At 33.7% G+C, this 23015-nt stretch overlaps 1 protein-coding gene across 11 annotated transcripts in view; it reads right to left on the minus strand.

Moving 5' to 3' along the window:
* Nucleotides 1-23015, minus strand: part of SPATA16 (spermatogenesis associated 16) — a 236312-nt gene that overhangs the window by 139032 nt on the left and 74265 nt on the right. For all 11 annotated transcript variants that reach the window (XM_077880363.1, XM_077880362.1, XM_077880361.1 and 8 more), the window contains exon 3: nucleotides 21213-21358. In XM_077880363.1, coding sequence (XP_077736489.1) covers nucleotides 21213-21358 — 146 coding nt within the window. The remainder of the gene's footprint in view (nucleotides 1-21212; nucleotides 21359-23015) is intronic.

Genomic DNA, 23015 nt, shown 5'->3' on the forward strand with positions numbered 1-23015 from the left:
TTTTAAATATTTCACCTTGACAAGCAAGTTGGGACAACAGAATGACCTAGTTTAATTTATGTGGGAGAAATGAACTATTTTATTAAGATTAGAGCATAAAATCAGAATTAAAGGCATTGGTTTTTGAAATAAGAAAATTATTGTAGATTCTTGTCAAACAAAGCATTATAGCTCTGCCAAAACAGTAGCAAAGTATGTTTCTGCAAAAGCATGAAAGTAAAATCTAACTGTTTAGGAAAACAGAAATATGTAAGAAAGAATTCTTACATATTTCTTGAAATCCCAGGATACGCATGAACAACAGAAAACAAGTTTAGGGAAGACAAATTCAAACGTCACCCCTGATGTTTTGCCACTCAAATTACCGTTAATTATATGAGGAAAATATTAAATTACTCAAGTGAGTAACACTTTATTTCTTGACATAACCAATGTCAATGGGATAAAGACTTGAAAATTTTGCTATATTGTCACCGATTTGAAAAATGTATAGTCAGAAGGGAGATATTATATTATCTGTCTTCTTTCTAGAATTAATAATAAACATACATTAAAGAGTGATTAGAATCTATGTTTAAGTATAGTTTCCTTTAGAATTTCAGTATGAGATTCCCTTGTTTAGAAAAATGGAATGAAGATTAAGGGATGCAAATAATAAATTTAATGAGTCATGAATACCCGGGAAACAGGAACCTTTAAAAGGAGGCCTCTTAAGGCATTCAGCCTTCCATATTCTTCACCAACATAAAGATCATTGATGAACATGCATTAAATAATCATCAAAAATAAGAAGGACATCCTAGTAGATCTTTACAAGTGTGCAGTTATATGCCTTTTTGAACAATGTAGAATATTTATTTTTGTCTACATTTCTTTTATATTTTTACTCAGTTAACTATTCTGTATCCAGTGGAGACCTCCCTGTAATGGGAAGTAATGCTCACCAATACTATTTATCTTTATATGTACACACCTAGAAAATTCCTGACACATAATGGACCCTCAATGAATGTTTATGGATTAAAGTACTACTGAGTGACTAAAACTTTTCCTCAAGAGCCACAAGAGAACCTAATCTTATCTAAGATTCACCAATGAGATCTACATCTATTATGAACTGAGTATACCAAGGGCCCCTTCTATTGATTTTTGCATTTATATTTCAGTTGAACATCAGATTTACACAATTTCATAATCCCTACCTGTATACACATGTGATCAGTAATGAAAGGCAGTTTACTTAATCAAAGGATATAAAGATAAAGGTAGATAAATAGGCCCTTGAAAAAATTTTCCATGACAAAATTTTTTTTTCATAATTTTGAAACCTGAAAAAAAATCTCCACGTTTTTGTAGACTCTAATTGTGTCTTCCTATTTTTTTTCTCCATCTGTCAAATGCCTGGATAGAGTAAACATGAAATGGATTCCCATTTATTTTTCATCTACATTGTAATCCAAAGACTGTCCAGTAAAAGCTGTTAGTAAATCACTTGGTCAGCTCTCCCAACACAACCATCTTTGAGTAATACAGTATATCAACCTATCTTTTGACATTTTCATTTTTTGTTCTTGACATTTTCTTTAAAAAAATAGTACAGTGTTGGCCCTATTATCTTTTCTTTAAGGTCTGTGAACCAAATACTGGCTATCAACTCTCTTGTAGAAAAGCTATCAAGACTCAGAGACAAAGATGTAGATATAAGGCTCTATTCATCTGTCTGTGTAATATTGAGGGGGAGGTGGGTGGAGAAGTGGTGCTTATGGTTCAAGAACAGTGTGACAAATATCATATTTATTTTTCTATTCTCTGTGTTGCTTGGGTGGGATGCATTTTAGAATGATTACTTTGAAAAGTACAATTAATAAATTTCCCTCTGTTCTAACCTACCAGAAATTACTTATGATTCATTCAGCAACAATTATTGAATGTAAACCATGTTCCAGACATTGCACAGGTTCTAAGGAAAAGAGCCAGAAGGGTAAATACACACTTAAAGATTTTGAGTAGCCCTATTGTATGGAAATAAATGTCTGCCTGAATTTTATTATTTTTTTCATGCCACCTTCAACTGGCAATTATGTAAGAATCTTTAAAATGAACTTAAATTATAGTGGCTTCTATATATAAGTTCAGTGGTTAATGAAATGGGATGCTTATTTTTTTTTTTTAGAATCTGAGAATAAAGAGAGATTTTTTGATAGCAGAGTCAAAGCCATTTGTATTTTATCAAGTATTAATATCACTCATTAACATCATGATTTTTTGGCTTGGAGACTAAGAAATGACATGCAGATAACAATACTTTACCAACTATAGAGCCCCCTGTAGCTCCCACAGCAAAGGAGAAATATTAATATAACACTTATGCTTTATGAAATAATAGGACTTCTGATAATTATCCATGATCTCCCTTTCTTGAATTAAGAAAATTAGTGGGATCATACCACACAGTAGGCATTGTATTTATGTATAGAGTGTCCATCCTGCCTAAATCCCTAGATTAAAGCCAAAATTTGAATTGGATATGGACTTTGATTATGGGAAGAGCTCTAATGTTGGATTCAGTTTTTATTTAAAAAAATTTTTTTTAAGGTTTCATTTATTCATGAGAGAAAACAGAGAGAGAGAGAGAGAGAGAGAGAGAGAGAGTCAGAGACACAGGCAGAGGGAGAAGCAGGCTCCATGTAGGGAGCCCAATGTGGGACTCGATCCCAGGACTCCAGGACCACGCCCCAGGCTGATGGCAGGCACTAAACTGCTGAGCCACCCAGCTCAATTTTTAGTTATAGACCAAATTACCATTACTGAAAGTGACTCCAATTATGAAAGTCTACTAATTACTAAGACTATAAATAAGAATGTCAATGATTTCTCTTTGAAATAAAAAGGGCTTTTCTAATTTGTTTATTGATTCTTTATTGACAAATACCCTATTTATACATCACATCCTCTTTGGCTCAAAATACTTAGGCGTGACCTGTTCTGACTTGTACCAAATAAAGTGTCATAGCACAATACTTTGGAAAGAATACACTTTCCAGATATCTTCAAAAGTGCTGCCTTTTCTGTGAATATAACAACAGCATGTATCATATTCCTTTTGTTTAAAAAGTTATGTTAGATACTAAGCAACTAGCCCCCAAATGAAAGTTTTAGCCCACTTGTGAACAATTATATAGATACTTATATAACCAACAATAAATGAACTGAAATTTGAAGTAGTTAATTGGGAAAGGTATACAAAAAAGATGGAAAAACAAAAGGCTTAAACAAAGGTTTTGCAATGACAGGAAAATGTAAAACTTGGAAAGAAGTGAGCTGTGTGTTAAAATGGTCACATTTAGGGGGAAAAAAGGTAGAAAATCCAAATTGGAAGAGTGGCCCCCCAAATGACTTGGTGATAGAAAATATTAAAAATTGCCATGTAAATTTGCTTGACTAAAGTAATAAATTGACCATAGAGAAAGGCAGGAGCCTATTAAGGATCTGTCCATTAGTTAAAAGGATTTTTAATTTTGTGGAAGAAATTAACAATGCTTCATGGATTACTAAGCAAGCACTTGATGGAAACATGTTTTAAGAAGACAATCACTGTAACTATTCTGAAGAAAGATAAGAGATACAGAAGCTGGAAGGATACTAAGGATGCTATTAACTAGTACAGTGATTCTTAAAGTGTAGCCTGCAGATTCCCAAGGATTCTTCAGCCCTTTTGGGGCCCTCATATTATCATCATTATTATTATTATATTATTATTTTAATAATATTTAGATATTATTTTCCTTTATCACTATGTTGACATTTGTACTAATGTTGCAAAAGCCATGGTGGGTAAAACTGCAGGAATCAAATGATTGATATTAAACTGTTCTAGGACTCATTGAGTGCATTCTTCACCATTGTATGCTCTCGTTCATCCGCCAAAAATGATCAGTCTCAACCCTTGAGTATATGTCTTCTTAATATTTGGCATGATAAGATGGGATATGTGCTGTGCATAAAGCACTTTCCTGCATGACATAGTATGCTTGTCAAGGAAAAGTACTTGTGCCATGGTATGCATTTGCGAGCTGACTTAGCTACTGTTACCATGGAACACTGTATCTTACATCGAAGAACCACTAACAAACTGATTATCAGACTTTGAGTTTGGCACACTTTTTTTGGAAAATGAAATAAGTGTGTCTGTCACTTAAAGGAACACAACTGACAGTATTTATTGCCAGTGATAGAAGTTTGAGCTTTCAAGCAAAAATTAGGACTTTGGAAAACTTATATCTGTCACTATGAGTTTGACAGCTACCCCATACTTAAAGACCTTCCAACAAGATTGATGATACTAACATGTGCAATTTAAAAAATTTACTATTCCATAATAGAAATTTGCATAATAGAAATCTGCAAATAATGCATTATTTTCCAAATAACCAATGTATGATATTAATAACTCACAACAATCCATTCAGAGTGTAAGCAAAACCAATGACTTCCAATATAACAGAGTGCAAGTTGCCTGATAATGGTTACAGAACCCACATTGTAATTGATCTTTAAGAAACTATCACCTGTCAGGTCTTGGTCAGTATCAAAGAAGAATATTCAGGATTATCTGAAAAGTCTATTAACATTCTCTTTCCTTTTCTAATTATACATCTGTGTCAGGTTGGATTTTCTTCACACAGTGCAAACATATAGCAACAGATTGAATGTGGAATCAGGTCTGAGAATTCAGTTTCCTTTTATGATGCTATACATTAAATAGATTTGCTATGTGTAAAACAATGCTATTCCTCTATGCATTTTTAAAAATATAGCTATTTTAATAAAATATGTATTTCATGTTAACATGTACTTGGTTTATTATTTTTAAATGAATAAATATTTTTAAAATTCCACATTTTAATTTCTAATATAGTAAATATTTATAAATATAACCTATATAAATCAAAAGCTCTTTGGGATCCTCAATAATATTTAAAAACAGAATGGTTCATAAGGCCAGTTATAAAGTACTACTGTATAGCAAATAGTCAAAATTTTAATGAAGGCTCTACCTTCATACATCAAGAATGAAGATGGAGAGGCAAATTATTGTTTAATAATTTGCACTATATCACACCATCCTTTCACCCTCTTTTCTAAAACCAAAACAATTCTGTCTCCTTTTCTGGGGTACATACATCTGACTTCTCATTGTTATTCTCACATTATTTTCTTTCCACAAAACCCAAAACTTTCTCAGAAACTGTATCTGTTGAATAGGTTCTACAAGAAAATCTTACAGGAACTAAAAGTGTAAAAAACCAAAATGATTAGAATTAATTATGTAGTCAAGTTATATATTAGATTTCTTTCATCTGCTAATCTTTGGTGAAATACCACAAAAATAGCAAATGCTACTGTGAAATCGACTGTCTTGTATAAAAGTTGTATTGCTAACAAAAGTTTAATAAATGATAATACCGTAAGAACAGTTATATCCAAAAAAAAGAGAACATTTATATCCAATTTGAAAATTATTTTGCCTCAGGTAACCTAGGAAAGGCACATGGTCTGCATTTCCTCTAGTGAGGAAGATTCTTAAGAATTGTGACAGCTATAACCTGTGAGCAAAGTTATAGGCAGCGCCATCAAGGAGACATTTCTTCTCAAACTAAAAGTGTTATAACTTAACATATGGTTGCTCTTCAGACTTCTATGAAAAATGAGGAAAGTTCACAGGGCTGAGAGAGGATAAACAGAAGGAATATTTGCCATAGCAACAGAAGAGGAAATGAGAGAGGGTTTAGGTAAATACAGCAGTAATAGTATAACCTCAGGATTTGCAAAATGCTATTTGAGGCTAACACAATGTTGTCAATGATATAAAATGTCCACATCCATGAAATACATGTTCATAAATTATGAAAAGTAAAATGGATACTAGACTCGTACCTATATTTAGAAGGTAGTCAGCTCTTCTAAGGTAACCTAATAGAGTCAGAGAAAGTCAGGAAGACTCAACAAGAGATTTCTATCTTGAAAAGAAGCAAAGAGAAAATTTAAAATATCCAACACAGGCTGGCAAGAGCTATCAGATGAATAGGGGTTGGCATCTAGGCCATGTTTTTTAACCTGATCCAATAAAAACTGGTCTGCCCAAGTTTGTCTCTTGCTACTTTTGGCCTTATATGTAATAGCCAATATTTCTCCATGCCAAATATCCCAGAAAAGGTTCTTAGGACTGAAAGGGTGGGACAACATCAAGATTAGTTGCTTCAAGAATAAGACACAAATATCAGTTTTACAGTTTAGGCTGGGTGAGGCAGATTCATAGGAATAAATTTAATTACTTAAGATGGTGTTCATTAAACATCAGTTCCTTGTATTTTCTTAGATTTCCTCAATTTTAGTTTTGGTCTTGACTTACTTCATTTTTTCTTTTCTTTTCTTTCTTTTTTTTTTTTTTTTAAAGACTTGTTTATTTATTTTAGAGAGGGGGGTGAGTCAAAGGGAGAGGGAGAGAAAATCCTCAAGCAGACTCCCTGTGTGGGAGCCTGACCTGGGGCTTTATCCCAGGACCTTGACATCATGACCTGAGCTGAAGTCAAAAGTCAGGTGCTTAACTGACTGAGCTACCCAGGTGCCCCTTGACTTACTTCAATTTCTAACTACTTGTCTGGAAATATTTTGTGTGTAGAGCGACAAACTAGGAGGGTAAAAGCAATTATGTCCCAATGAGAACCATCAAAATGACTTTTACTTTGTGGATGAGCATTAGATGGACTGAAGACTCACTGTGTTGAACAGAGCAAAGATGCTCATGAAAAGAAGTTTGTGAGTTCTATGCTTGTAAAATTTCAGGTTAATCACCTGATATGGTTGAAATAAAACACAATGGTGACTTTAAGGCTAAGATTTGCACAAAAATTTTCCATTTGTAAAACACACCCCCATAATGTCATTTGACCCCCTTCACAAGGTTGAAGAAGATACTGTCATTACACCTCGTTCAGAGATGCTGAAGAATGCAGAGAAACTGGGACAAAGAGAAAGTAAGTGCTTTGTGAGTCAAGGCTAGTCAGGGATGTTGCAATGATTTAAATCCAGGCCATTGATTGTTGAAACTTCTTTCAGTACAAGAAAACTTAGAGCTCTTCTATTTTATTTATAATTACAGAATTAATCCGTGATAATCTAGAATTCTTTTAAAAAAAATCAGTTGACCTTGCAGAAACAAACATATCACTTCTGTTTTCAGTATTTATAGTCACCCCCATCCACACCAATTACATGTTTTAGAACATTTCAAAATTTTAAGTACAAGACTGCTTTTAATATCCCAGTGAGAATTTACAGAAGACGTTGCAGAAAGGCTAAATGACTTGTTCATTCCTTCAGAAAGGATTTTAGAGCTGGTGTATTAGAAAGTGGGAAATAAATATAAAAGAAGCATCTTAAAATGACATAAGAATACACCCAACCAGAGGAGTGCCCATGCAGCTGTTTTGCCAGCTTCAAGGACCAAAAGGAACATTTCCTGAAGGCAGTGGGAATTGTTCCCATTCTTAGCATGGGAATCATGCCTTAGCACCCCTGGTCTGTGTTCTGAGAATCACACGGAAATCAAAAGTAGGGTAACAAACCAACAATAACTGAGAGATTCACATTCCAAAGAGAGGTCCTGACAGGCAGATGCAGTGTTGCATAAGAATACTGCTCCATTACATTAATATCCTGCTTCTGCATTTATGGGCCATTTCTGTATCAATGAGTAAAATGTAAAGGAAAGATAAAAGCCAAATGGATACTGACTTCAGAGTTAAGACGAGGTTAAATTATTAGAAGAGAAGGAGTGGAAGCTAGGACAAGACATAAAACACTAAGCAAGATGATTATAAACCAAAATGCAGTCAACCTGAATATAAGGGCAGACGATGACCCATCTGGGTGAAGAGTCGTGGGAGGAAAGGTCAAGTGTAATGGAGGTGATACAGGAATGCTGAAGGCAGGCGTGACCATAATTAATTGATTGCAAGCTCTGTTATAATAAAAATAATAAGCACAAAAGTTTGTGAATGTATTTAATGTAAATAGAATAAAATCCTTCTATTATATCTTTTGAAACTTGGACAAGCAACTCAAGAAATCTGATCCGGCTTCAGAATCCATTATTGAAAACTCAAGAGAAAGTCAGTCAATCTGATTTGTTCTGTCTTCTCTAGGTCTTAACTTTTCCTCTCTGATCAGACATAGTCCTTGCCGTCTCCTTTTCCCTCCTCTCATCACTGCCTCCTCTTTCTCCCTTTCCTTTTTCTTTCCTTTGCCTCCTCTCCTCTTCCTCTTCATCTCCTTCCCACTTCCCTTTCTTTCCTCCTCTTCTACTTGTCCTCCATCTCCTCCATCTCCTCCTTCTCCTCCCTCTTCTTCATCCTTCTTTTCTCCTCTACAACCTTCTCTTCTTTTCCTTTTCCTCCTCCTCTCTTTTTCCTTCTCCTTCCTTTCTTCCTCTTCTCCTGCTTCTCTTATTTTTTCTGCTTCTCCTTCAGAAAAGAAACTTCAAATACGATGTCTGAACCATCAGCGTATGTCTCTTGTGTTCTCGTTAAGTATATAATGAGTCTTAGACACACATCTCTACTCCTTGGATAAAACATATGACCATATTTAATTATTTTCTGGAATTTATTGCTTTAAACTTATCTTTTATTCTCACTTAATTTTTTTCAGCACAAATAAGTTTATGTGTTTATCTTTCAAGACAATTTTACTAATCCATATGATAATCACAATGAAGAGGCAGGGCTTCAGGTAAAAATGAAGAGAGTGATTATGTTAGAGTCGAGTCTTGTGATTTAAAAGCTGTGTTGCATCAATATTACACAGTAGACTTGCTAGATCTTATTATCCACAAGTCATACACGTGGAAAGCAAGGCTTTTTCAAACCAATCAGATAAGTAGTAGGTGAACCTATATTTTATGATTTCAGGGACAATGACCACTACACATTCCACTGCTACCTCAATCTGTATGGAAAACACACCCCCAATACCCCCAATTTTAAAGATACTATGATTTTAATTATTTTCAAGCTGAAGTGAGATGACATGCAGAATTTTTAGAACAAAGAAAAATCACTATATTGTCTTAAGTTTGCTGGGATGTAGTTCCTTCATCCGGGAAAATGGTAGAAGGAAAACTTAGGAAGTTATTGGAAGAATTAACTGAGAGAGCATATGAAGTGCCTAATCACACCTGCCACATGATAAATGTTCAATAAATACTTGTTCTCATTCCTGCTTGAGAACTATTTCTTACATGGTCAATTTTGCATTGCAGAAAGCTATTGTGGTTGTTCCCTGCAGTATGGTACAGTGAATACTTTGCCCTTCCAGAGAAATTGGAATGTTTTATATTCTTTTAGAGTTATGTTTCATATAATCTTGAGTGGAAGTATCTTTTTTACAGGTAAATATATTTTTGTGGGGATAAAAAGCAAGAGACATAAAGGTAGTAATGATCCATCCAGTGTTTTTAACATGCCTAACTTCTTGAAGAGCCAAAGTGCCGCACTTGCAAAATGTCCAACAAGGTATCCTTAAGTCATGATTTCCCTTTGTTTTCTTCACGCAGATAAACTCTAAACTCATATAAACATAGATGCAGGGACACCTGGGTGGCTCAGTGGCTGAGCATCTGCCTTTGACTTAGGGCGTGATCCCAGAGTCCGGGATCGAGTCCCGCATTGGGCTCCCTGCATGTAACCTGCTTCTCCTTCTGCCTGTGTCTCTGCCTCTGTGTGTGTGTCTCTCATTAATAAATAAATAAAATCTTTAAAAAAACCCATACATACACACATGGTCACACAGACACATACAAATTGTGCTAATTTCATTCAGTTGGAAGGAATAACAGCAATCAAGGGATTATCAAAAGGACAGAACTAGGAAGAAACATTTTCTAGCTCAAGCCTAAGATGTGAGAAAAATGAGTATGAATGCAGTAATGTTTTTCTGAAGTGAATGGCAATGTATTCAAAAACAGTTAACCATACGTTTTCTCAAAGCAAGAAACTGTGAGGTACCCAGGGATATATATATATATATATACAGGTAAGATCAAACTTTTTTCTTTGTGTCCTGGTTAATACCCCCCTATAAGTAGTAGTATCAACACTGATACTTGGTAGCCTACAGACTTTTTCATATCAAGAAACTGGCACCAGCAATGCTCCCACTGTTTTACTATTAGTATTGTGGTTTTAAGTTCACCTACGATTGTGAGAATTACTTTGTCTCACCTAAAGCTATTGAACTGTTGAATTTAATGGCCAAACTTTATTTATTTACTTTTTACTTACCAATTTTTATTTTAATTTTCCCCTAGTTTTATTAAGGAATACTTGAGGGATCCCTGGGTGGCGCAGCAGTTTGGCGCCTGCCTTTGGCCCAGGGCGCGATCCTGGAGACCCGGGATCGAGTCCCACATCGGGCTCCCGGTGCATGGAGCCTGCTTCTCCCTCTGCCTGTGTCTCTGCCTCTCTCTCTCTCTGTGACTATCATAAATAAATAAATAAATTTTTTTAAAAAAAGGAATACTTAACAAAAATTGTATATATTTAAGATGTAAAATGTGATGGTTTGTTACATATGCACATTGAGAAGTTACCACAACCAAGTTAACTAATGCAATATTACCTCACGTGGTTACTTTTTTGGGGGGGCGAGTGAGAACACTTATGATTTACTTTCATAGGGAAATCCAAGTATACAATAAAGTGTTCTTGATTATAGTTAGCATGCTCTATGTTAGATTCCCAGAGCTTATTCACCTTGTAACTGAAAGTTTGTACCCTTTGATCAACATCTCTTCATTTCCTCTACCTCCCAGGCCCTGGCAGTCATCATTCTACTCTGGTTGTATGGTCTTAGACTTCTTCAGATTTCACATATGTGTGAGATCATATACTATTTATCTTTCTGGGTGTGACTTATTTCTCCAGGTTCCTTCATGTTGTCACAAATAGCAGGGTTTCCTACATTTATTGGCTGAATTATATTCCATTGTGTGTGTGAGTGTGTGTGTGTGTACACATATCACACTTTCTTTACCCATTCATCAATAGACATTGGGATTGTTTCCATATATTGACTATCATGAAAAATGATGCAATGAACACAGAAATGCAGATATCCTTTCAAGATACTGACTTCATTTCTTTGGATATATATTCAGTAGTGGGGTTGTTGGGTCATATGGTAGTTCTATTTTTAATTTTTGAGAACTCTCTATACCATTTTCTAAAATGGCTATACCAATTTACCTTCCCATCAACAGTGCACAAGGGTCCCCTTTTGTTTTGGCAACCCTTGTTATCTCTTGTCTTTTTGATAATAGCCATCCTAAGAGGTATGAAGTGATACCTTCATATCTCAAAATGAAGTTTCATACTTCATACTTCAAAATGAAGTTTCATTTTGATATATATGTCCCTGATGATTAGTAATGTTGAGGCTTGTTCATGTATCTCTTGGCCATTGGTATCTTTTCTTTGGAAAAACAACTACCTGGCTCTTTTGCCAATATTTTAATTTGGTTTTTTGTTTGTCTGTTTTTGCTCTTGAATTACAAAGTCCCTTATATATTTTGGATATTCATCCCTTATCAAATGTGTCATTTGAAAATGCTTTCTCCCATTCTGTAGGTTGCCTTTTCTTTTTGTTCATTGTTTTCTTTGCTAGGCAGAGCTTTTTAACTTGACATAGTTCCACCTGTTTATTTTTGCTTTTGTTGCTGGTGCTTTTGGTGTCAATACCTCCCCCCCCCCCACAAAAAAAAAAAAAGAGAAATCAATGACAAGACCAATGTCAAGTAGCATTTTCCCTACATTTTCTTCTAGGACTTTTATGCTTTCAGATATTACGTTTAAGTCTTTAATCCATTTTGAGTTGATTTTCGTATATGGTACAAGGGTCTAATTTCATTCTTTCACATGTGGAGATCCAGTTTTTTCAGCATTATTTACTGAACTATCCTTTCTCCATTGTCTACTCTTGGCATCCTTGTCAGAGCCTCATTTTTCATAGACATGTGGGTTCATTTCTGGGCTGTCTGTCTGTTTTCTTCTATTGATCTATGTGTCTGTTTATACGCCAATACCATTCTGGTTTGATTTCTTTGTTAGCTTCGTAATGCAGTTTGAAACCAAAAGCACAATGCCCCAGCTTTGTTCTTTCTCAAAATTTCTCTGGCTACTTAGGGTTTTCTGAGGTTAAATATGAATTTTTGGATTGCCTTTCCTACTTCTGTGAAAAATGCCACTGGAATTTTCTCAGTGATTGCATTAAACCTATAGGTTACTTTCAGTAGTAAGAATATTTTAACAATATTAATTCTTCTAATTCATGAATACAGGATGTGTTTTCACTTGTGTCTTTTATCTTTCATTAATATCCTACAGCTTTTAGCGTACAGGTCATTTATCTTCTTGGTTAAATTTATTTCTAAGTAGTATTTTATTATATTGGAGACTATTATAAATAGAATTGTTTTCTTAATGTCTTTTACAGATAATTCATTGTTAGCATATAAAGATGCAAATGATTTTTGTATGTTGATTTTGTTTCCTCTAATGTTACCTAATTTATTTATTAGTTCTAACAGTTTCTTCATGGAGTCTTTAGGGTTTCTCTATATAAGATCACATTATCTGCAAATAAAGACAATTTAACTTCTTTTCCCATGTGAATGCCTTTATATTTCTTGCGTAACTGCTCTGGGTAGGACTTCCAATACCATGTTGAATGTGAGTGGTGAGAGTGAGCATCCTTGTCTTGTTCCTAATCTTAGAGGAAAGGCTTCCAGCTTTTCACCATTGACTATGATGTTGGCTGTAGGCTTGTTATATATGGCCTTGATTATTTTGAGTTCACATTTGTTCTTTACCTAATTTGTTGAGAGATTATTTATTTATTTTTTTTGTCATCAGGCTTTTGAATTTTGTCATTCTTGTCAGGATCCCCTGATCACAAGACTTTTACCTTATTTTGTTAAGATGATATATTAAGATTTTTCACTTGCATATGTTGAATCACTCATCTCCCCACTGGATCATGGTACATGATTTTTTTAATATGCTGCAGAATTCAGCTTGCTAGTATTCTGCTGAGGGTTTTTGTGTCTATGTTCATCAAGGATATTAGAATATAATTTCATTTCTTGTAGTGTTCTTATTTAGCTTTGGTATCAGGGTAAGGCTGGCCTTGTAAAATTAGTTTGGAAATATTGTATTTTCTTCTATTTTTTGGAAGAATTCGAGAAACACTGGAATTAATTCTTCTAATGTTTGGCATAATCCACCAGTGAAGCCATCTGGTCCTGGCCTTTTCTTTGATAGGAGACTTTTGACTACTGCTTCCAACTTCCATACTTATTGGTCTATTCAGATCTTATATATTTCTTCATGATTCTGTCTTGGTAGGTTGTATGTTTCTATGAATTTGTCCAGCAGCTCTTCTGGGTTATCGAATTTTTGGTGTACAAATTGTTCATGGTATTCTCTTATAATCCTTTGTATTTCTGTGGTATAAGCTGTAATGTCTTCTCTTTCATTTATAATTTTATTTGAGTCCTCTCTTCTTTTCTTGGTTAATCTGTCTAAAGTTTGCCAATATTATTTATCTTTTCAAAACATCAAATCCTAATTTTGTTGATTTTTTTCTTGTTCTTTTTCTAGTATACATTTCATTTATTTTTGCTCTAATCTTTATTCTTTCCTTTTTTTTTCAACTAACTTTAGGTTTAGTTTGTTTTTCTTTTTCAAGTTCCTTGAGGTATAGAGTTAGGTTATTTAACATATTCCTTTTTTTTTAAATATAGGTATCTATCTCTATAATCTTCCCTCTTAGAACTGCTTTTGCTGGATCCCATAAGTTTTGGTTTGTTGTGTTTTCAATTTTATTTGTCTCAAGATGCTTTTTGATTTTTTTCTTTGGCCCATTGAATTTTCAGGAGTATGTTGTTTAATTTGCATGTATTTGTAAACTTTCTGATATTCCTCCTTTATTATTTCTAGTATATGTTTAAAGCAAATACTAACCAAACTGAAGGAAAGAATAGACAGAAATACAATAATGGCAGGTGACTTCAGTACCCTTCTCTCAATAAATGGGTAAATCATCCAGATGGAAAATCAATAAGGAAAAGCAAACTTCAATAATACTACAGACCAATGGACCTAACAACTATATACAGAGGCCCTTTATCTATAACCCCAGCTAAAAAGGCAAAGCAGTAGTAATTAAATAAAAATGTATATGTATATATAGAGAAGATTCCATCCAACAGTACCAGAATGCACATCCTTTCCAAGCCCACATGGAACATTCTCCAAGGCCATAAATAGAGCCACAAAGTAAGTCTTAACAAATTTAAAAAGACTGAAAATCATGTCAGATATCTTTTCTGACCACAATGGTATGGAACTAGAAATAATAAAGTCTTCTTTTGTTGTCCTTTAGTGTAAGGTTAGGTTGTTTATTTGAGAATTTTCTTGCTTCTTAAGGTAGGCCTATACTGCTATATACTTCCCCCTTAGGACCACTTTTGCTGCATCTCAAAGTTTTGGACTGTTGAGTTTTCATTTTCATTTGTTTTCAAGTGTTTCTTTTTTTCTTCTTCTTTTATTTTCTGGTCGACCCATTCATTGTTTAGTAGCATATTATTTAACCTCCATGTATTTGTGGTCTTTCAAATTTTTTTCTTGTAGTTGATATCTAGTTTCATAGTGTTGCAGTCAGAAAAGGTGCATGGTATGATTTAAATCTTCTTGTAATTGTTGAAGCCTTATTAGTGACCTAATATATGATCTGTTCTGGAGAATACTCCATGTACACTTGAAAAGAATGTATATTCTTCTGTTTTCAGATGGAATGTTCTGAATATATCTGTTATGTCCATCTGGTCCAGTGTGTCATTCAAAGCCACTGTTTCCTTGTTTATTTTCTGTTTAGATGATCTGTCCATTGATATAAGTGGGGTGTTAAAGTTCCTTGCTATTGTACTATTATCATCAATCAGTTCCTTTATGTTTACTATTAACTGTTTTATATATTTGGGTGCTTCTACATTGGGTGCATAAATAAATATTTACAATTGTTGTATCTTCCTGTTGGATTATCTCCTTTATTATAATATAGTGCTCTTGTCTGTCTCCCTTATGAAGAAGAGGTTATGTAGTGCCCATGAGTAATTTAAATATGTATTGTTTAATTCTCAAGTATTTGGAGAGATTTTCTAGATATCTTACTATTAATGATTTCTGATATAATTCCATTAACCATATTCCACTGTGGTTAGGGAACAAACTCTGTCAGATTTCACATTTTCAAAAATTTTTTGAGTCTTAATTTTTATCTTTGGTAATACTCCTTTTCTTATGTTCTGCTTTGTCTAATATTAACGTATCTGAGCCTGACAGAAAAACAAGTTTTTATGTTTAATGTATAGTGCATTTTTCTCCCTTTTACTCCCTTTTCTATAGGTTTTTATAGGTAGCATATAGTTGAATCTTGTGATTTAATCCAAATTGGCAATATCTGCCCTTTAATTGGAATGTGTAGTCAATGTACATTTAAGTAATCATTAATCTAGTTTGGTTCCACTCTAACATCTTGCTTTATTTTCCACTGTCCCATCCATTACTTGTTCCTTTTTTTCACCTTTCTGACTTGTTCTTAGTTACACAAATCTTTAGTATATAATTTTAAGTTCACTATTGACTTTCTAGTTGTATTTTTTCTATCTTTTAATGTTTACTCTAGGGATTATAACATGCATCCTTTATTTAACATAGATGTTTTAGAGTTAATATTGTACTATCTCACATAAAAATCATGTAGTAAAATTCCATTTGTGCTCCCTCTCACGGGCCTTTGTGGTATTGTAGTCAAATATTTCATATCAGAGTATGTAATCTTATTATTTATAATTTATCTTTCATCTGTTTAAAGTTATTCTATTGTATTTTGGCCTCCATTCTTTCTTTTTTTTTTAAAGATTTTATTTATTAATTTGAGAGAGAGAGAGAGAGAGAGAGCATGTGTGCACAAGACAGGGGAGGGGCAGAGGGAAAAAGAGAAGCAGGCTCCCTGCTGAGCAGGTAGCCCAACTCAGTGCTGAATCCCAGGACTCTGTGATCATGGCCCGAGCTAAAGATAGACATTTAACCAACTGAGCTACCCAGGCACCCTGGCCTCCATTATTTCTGATTAAAAGTCACTTGTTACTTACATCATTGTTGCCTTATATGTAATGTATTGTTTCCCTTTGGCTACCTTTAATATTTCTCTCCATCTTGGATTTTTAAGAATATGATTATGAAGTTCCTAGATGTAGTTCTTTTTGTTTTGTTTTTTTTTTTTTTTTTTTTAGTTCTTTTTGTTTTTATCCTGGTTGGGGCTAATGGGATATACCTGTTTTTTTAATCAAATTTGAAAATTTTTCAGTAATTATTTTAATATCTTAGTCTCTCTTTCCTTTCCCTTTGACACTTCAATTACATGTATGCTAGATTTCCTGCTATTGTCCCTAAAGACAGGTCACTGAATTTTTAAAAATTGGTTAATTTTTAAAAATCTTTCTTCTCTCCATTCTTCATAATGGATAATTTCTATAAATTTATCTTCAATCTTTACCAGTCTCTAAACTAATGTCAAGGTCAATCAGTACATTTTAAAATTTCAGAGATTAATCTATGCTAAAATCTCCTTTTGGTTCTTAGTTTCTATTTTTCTGTTGAGATTCTCATCTCTTTAATTGTTATTACAATTTTTATCTCAAGGTCCTTGGACCTATTTTTCATAGCTTCTTGAAAATTTCTACCAATTCCAACATATGGGTCACCTTGGGGTCTGTTTCTATGGCTTGTTTATTTCTATGACTTGAGTTTTATTTACCTACTTTTCTGCATGTGTATTAATTTTTAATTTTATGCCAGACATTTTGGTTGAACCTTTATAAGGAATTAGGATTATGACATCATCTATACAAACTTATTTGTTATTAGACAAACTTATTGTTTGTCTCTACAAACTTATTTTGTTTTCCCTATCAAGCAATTTTGTGGTATATATTCTTGTTCTTGTTATAATCCTGAAGTGTGGCCCTTTCTAGAGGTCATGGTTCTTACTCGTAAAGCATGGCCTTTCTAGAGTCTCAACTGAATGCCTGAGATACTCAGGGAGGTCTTTTCACACTGACACTCCAACATATCCCATCACTGCAGGTCCTCTCTTATTTCCATTCAGCAATTAGTCCTGCCCCAAGAAATCTCTGCTTACATTGGCCAAGAACCTGAATAAATCCTCATGCAAACTTCTGCTCCCATGCCCTCACATAGCTACCTCTCCTTTGGTCACTTATCCTATAAATTACAGCTTCTTTTTCAGCCTAGTATTCTAATCTCTGCTTCCTCAGCTCAGTGAGATTGCAGTTTAACATGATATCGACCTCCCTGAATTAGGGCAAGAAAACCACCCCAGCAAAAAACTTGAAAATCGTGGGGCTCACTACATGTATTTCCCTTCTCTCAAGGATCACAGTTGTGCTGTGCCCAATGCCTGAAAAGAGTTGCCTCATATATTTTTCCAGTTTTAGTTCTTTACAGCAGAAAGGCAGGTCCAATACCAGTAACTCTATCATAGATGGAATGAAAAATTCATGGGTTTATATTTAATTTCCACAAAACTTTGTGAAATAATATTTGTGAAGTAGATACTATAATTATAACCCAATTTTATAGAGAATTAAAATCAGACTAATGAGTGGGGGAGTCAGAATTTAAGCCTAGACAGTCAGATTCCAGACTCTGCTCTGATTCAATATACTATACTGCCTCTGGAACATGAAATCATGTTTATTTCTTTCATAGCATTTATCACATCCTTTTTTCTCGTGTATTTATTAATATTTATTTGTTTTTACAATTTGACAATTCTAATGTATATAAATACCTTTCCTGTTTACAACTGCTTCCCCACTGCATAGCATAGGGGGTTTTGGTAGGCATTCAATAAATATTTGTTGAATGAATGTAGATGCCATCATTATAAAACAATTGTGTAAATAGGATCTCTCCATATATTTGATATTTTAGATTTCATCTTGCCCTCTACCTGTGGTATCAAAATTCTGGAACAAAAACAAATAAGAATCTACAGGTGAGAAACATGTAAAACAGTGATATGCATCATTAAAATCTTTACAATTATATACATCAAAATATAATTATATGATTGAAAAAGTTATAGCAGAATTTTTATTCTTGATAAGACTGTAGTAATTAGAAATCAATCTTAGGAATATTCAAAACACTTCCTGATAAACAATGGCACCAGTCTGATGAGGTAAGCAGAGTTGATGTGGTCAACTGACGAAACTAGGCATAGCTTTTGGTTGAAGTAAAAACAAAAACAAAAAACCCCACAAAACATGATACACATATCTGCCACTTTGGACATGTTATTAGGAAAAACAATTGTTAATAGTTGTTTCTAGAGCCTTTATATCACTTATTATATTTTAAATAACAATACACAGATGATTGATTTCAAAATGTATCTTGGTTGAACTTAAGACCATAAAGTTATGGTTTCTGTAGTCTTCGACATGACAAAACAATGTGTACTTATTTTTATCAGAAGCAAAACTACATGATGATTTTTAAGCTAATTTTTGTGCTAACAAATCTCCTAAAGATATGCAGCAGACCTCACATTTACATAAAATTAAAGAAAGAATGCTTAGCAAATGCAAATAAATGCAAAAAAGGAATATTTTAATTTTGATTCATGATTAGTAGCAACCATCACAAAGTGGTAATAATACAAAAGCAAAATTCTGCATTCATTGTATAACTAATGGTTGTAAGCTATTTATAGATTGAGAATTCTGATTAATTTATTTTGAGAAATATAGTTATTGATTATATATCAGACTCTGTTTTAAAATCTGAGATCTTTAAAAACACTTTAATAGTAGAATTATATACACTGACTTCTGCAGTTCTGCAGTATGACAAGCCCCAAAAAATGATTTATTTCACTTGGTACATTATTAATTGTATGAATTGACTGTTTAACCTCTATTGATTTGTATTTCTTACTTAATGTTCAACTTAGAAACAGAAGCAAAAGTTATTTTACGATAGAAAAAAAAGTTAAAAGTTTTCCAAGTGTAATAGGTAAGATCATTTTACTATCCATCATTACATATCCTTCTCTCAACAATTTTCAAGTATTGAAAGAGCACTCTTAGTTTTAAAACAAAAGTTGCTAAATCTTACTGCAAACCTATTGAAGTTTATTTTTGCATTCTTAGGCCCTGTAGCATTTTATTGTTTCTTATATTTAGATTAAAGTGGAATTTTTTACTTATGCTCATTACTTATTTTTATAACATTGAATTTTGACATGACTATGCCATTTGAAGTTCTTTTATTATTAAAAATGATTTGAGGGATCCCTGGGTGGCGCAGCGGTTTGGCGCCTGCCTTTGGCCCAGGGCGCGATTCTGGAGACCCAGGATCGAATCCCACATCGGGCTCCCAGTGCATGGAGCCTGCTTCTCCCTCTGCCTGTGCCTCTGCCTCTCTCTCTCTCTCTGTGACTATCATAAATAAATAAATAAAAAATTAAAAAAAAAATGATTTGAAAATCCATCAAACCACTCAGATATCCAGGAGATATTTTCCTTAAAATGTAGGCCATGTTGCTGACTCTTTTTATGTGTGGTGAAAATCATGGAGAAGGTGATAAATAATTACTTTCAGTGCTTCTCAGTTTATTATTGTTTACATATGCCTATAGATTTTCTGGGTCAGTTCCAATTTCAAATATTTTTACCCTTGTGATCATGGGTCATCCAAATAGCCCAGAAACTCCAATATTTTGACATCCTGAAATATATGTTACATTTCCAATATTGGGCCTCTCAAGTGGAAATGGAATAAAATTATTTGATAGACTGTATGTCCTGATATTGGGTTTGGAAACAATGGCCTCATAAAATGTTTCCAGAAAGTATAGGATTGAATTTCTTTTTGATGTCAAAGAGACTCTGCCTTTAGGTTCTATAGTTTACGTAAGCAGGAAAATTTCTTTCAAGCAGGTTATCTTGTGAATTTTAAAATTATTTTTGTTGTCTGCAGGTCCTTCATGGCAAGGTTAAACCCACAAATTCGATGTCTCCTGAAGAATGTGAGGAATCTTGGGTAGATCTTTTATATACTTGTGGATGTGGAGTTCTAAATGATGTTTACCATGTTGGCAGATCTCCTAGTTACAAAATGGGTCTTAGTATAACTGATAGCTATGTTTCCTAGTGGTCATTAACAAGGCAGGCATTATGTTTTCATGTTATTTTTGTTATTTGTATCCAAAATAAGTACAGAATGTCTGAGATCAGAGAATGGATAAGACAAAAATTCTAGGTAAATGTTCAAAGTTAAGTGGGGAGGGGAGGAGACACCATAATACTAAGGAAAAAGTTACCTGGAAGGCATAATGTAATCACTCTATCTTTGCTGTAGATTAAATTGCATATTACCCATGGTAAGAACAAGGCCTTTAGGAAACAGGGTATATGAGAGGTATATGTTTATAGAAGAAAAGGAGGCCTGGGAAACCTTGGGGACAAGATCATGTAATGATACAGACTTTTGAAGATGGATAGAAATACGAAAAAGAACTCTTTAATGACATGATAAAAAGTGTTTTTGCACCTTTGGACAGCTCTCACACCTACCCTTGCACAGGATCCTCTGAATCAGCTATCCTATCACCAGATAAGCCAGGAACTGTCAAGTCTTTGCTTAGAATTTACAGTCTGAATTTCCTTCTGCCATTCTCCATATCTTATGCATTTTTGGAAATCCTTATTTCATCCCTTACCTTATTCACTCTCTCCTCTCTTGCGGTAGTAATTCGCCACTCAAGTTATCTGCTTTATTTTTTAACCCTGCATTATGAGTAGTTGTTCATGTGTCTATTTCCTCCATTAGGTTTTGAGATGCCCTTTGTGCTCTCTATGATTGTCTAGCTTAACATTAGCCAGGTAGTAATGTTTTTTGTTTTGCCTTTGAAATTAAATGGAATTTGATCATACAAGCTCATGTAGTGCCCTCTGTTTGCATGAACAGTATTTACTTGCAGTTATTAATACTTCATTTTACCTGTGTGCATGATTCAGGGCAAGGTCGGGTTTCCTCATGCGTAGATAGCATGTAACAAGCTTTGTCTCAATGAAACTTGCCACACTTGCTATATCTTCAGCAGATGCTTCGAATGGTTTTCCCAGAGCTGCCCCTTTGCTGCAAAGCTTGAAAAAAAAATTAATACTTTAAATCTCCTAACAATATTGGCATATAATATGTATACATACTTTTCACTAACTCTAAGTTAAATATTAATATTTTGATTGTAAGTTAAATAAATTGTTCTTGTTCACTATTATGTGACTATCGTATAAAATAAGTAACACATTTTACAGTAAAATGCTTCCTGTAAAATATTTTAAAAGTATGATAGTGTGATATATTTTAAGGAGGTGCCATTTGCTAAAAATGTCTGTTTTAAAAATAAAGCATACAATAAGCAAAGTATTAACAGAAAACCAGGTATAAATCATATTAAATACTAGTGCTTTTATGAAAACCCAGCTGAGCAATGATCTAGCACACTATCAAGTTTGATTTAATATAATAAGGGGTATCGGAAGTAAACTCCTAGGAACCATTAACATGATCGGTGATTAATTTGAGTCTGAATCATATTCTCTAAGATGTTATTGAAAGAATAGAAGTGAAAATTTATTAGAATTTATTGGCAGAGGCCACAGTATCTGAAAAACATGGCAAGAATATGGAATTCTTAATAAAAATTCCAGGAAGTCAATGGTTTCTGGGCACCATAGATAAACTGTAGATGAAGAAAATAATTAATTTTTTAGGAGAATCTCAAACATTAAGAAGTGTCAATTATATGACAAGGATAGATTGGTACTTTTCCCCCTCAGAGTTTTCTACTATTCCTTGGAAATAAGGCTGATGGGGAAGATGAAACCCCACTTTTTGTTAGTTACCTAATTCAGAATATCTACTTTTTTGCTCTTTTCTATCTCCATCTGACTATATACTGGAGAAAATGTTCTCACTGGGCAAAGTAATTTTTGGAATTAATACCTATTTATATATACCTTAATATAAAATTTCTTGTAGTCTAAATCCTGTTTAAATGATATAGTTTATTTTTATTTTTTTTAAGATTTTATTTATTCATGACAGACACACAGAGAGAGAGGCAGAGGCACAGGCAGAGGGAAAGCAGGCTCCATGCAGGGAACCTGACGTGGGACTTGATCCCGGGTCTCCAGGATCACACCCTGGGCCAAAGGCAGTGCCAAACTGCTGGGCCACTGGGGCTGCCCTAAATGATATAGTTTAAAATAATTTTTCTTTTATAGATTGAGATTGGCTTGCCATTTACATTTGCATTATTGTCAATTATTTTTTAAAGTGAAATTTGCCTGAGAATGACTGTATTCTGTTCTAAAATGTATTTCTCTTCTTAATTTTATCCGAAAGCTGTAAGATAAAATAAAATCTAGAGTCTAGATGTTTTAATATCATAGTTTGAATTGGTAGTTACCTGACACTATTATCTTTTGCTTGGATATCCTGTTAATTTTAAGAATTCATATCATTTAAAAGTCTTTTCCAATGTGATGGGTGAAAAATGTTGCTTCATTTATTTGGCTAATAAATATTTATTGAATCTAATACTAATTGCCAGACAAAAATTACTGACTTTACACTTTAATTTGCATTAGTTAGGTCTTTTTAAAATGAATTTTGGCTAGTTTTAGCTCTGTATAAGTTCCTGTTTTTTATTCCTTGCCTATTTCGATTGACATGCTAATCTCTTATTAATTATAAGAGGTCTTTAGATGTATAAGCTATTTTCCTTTTTCCTATAAC

Source organism: Canis aureus, chromosome 31 (assembly GCF_053574225.1).
Source record: "Canis aureus isolate CA01 chromosome 31, VMU_Caureus_v.1.0, whole genome shotgun sequence".
NCBI lineage: Eukaryota > Metazoa > Chordata > Mammalia > Carnivora > Canidae > Canis > Canis aureus.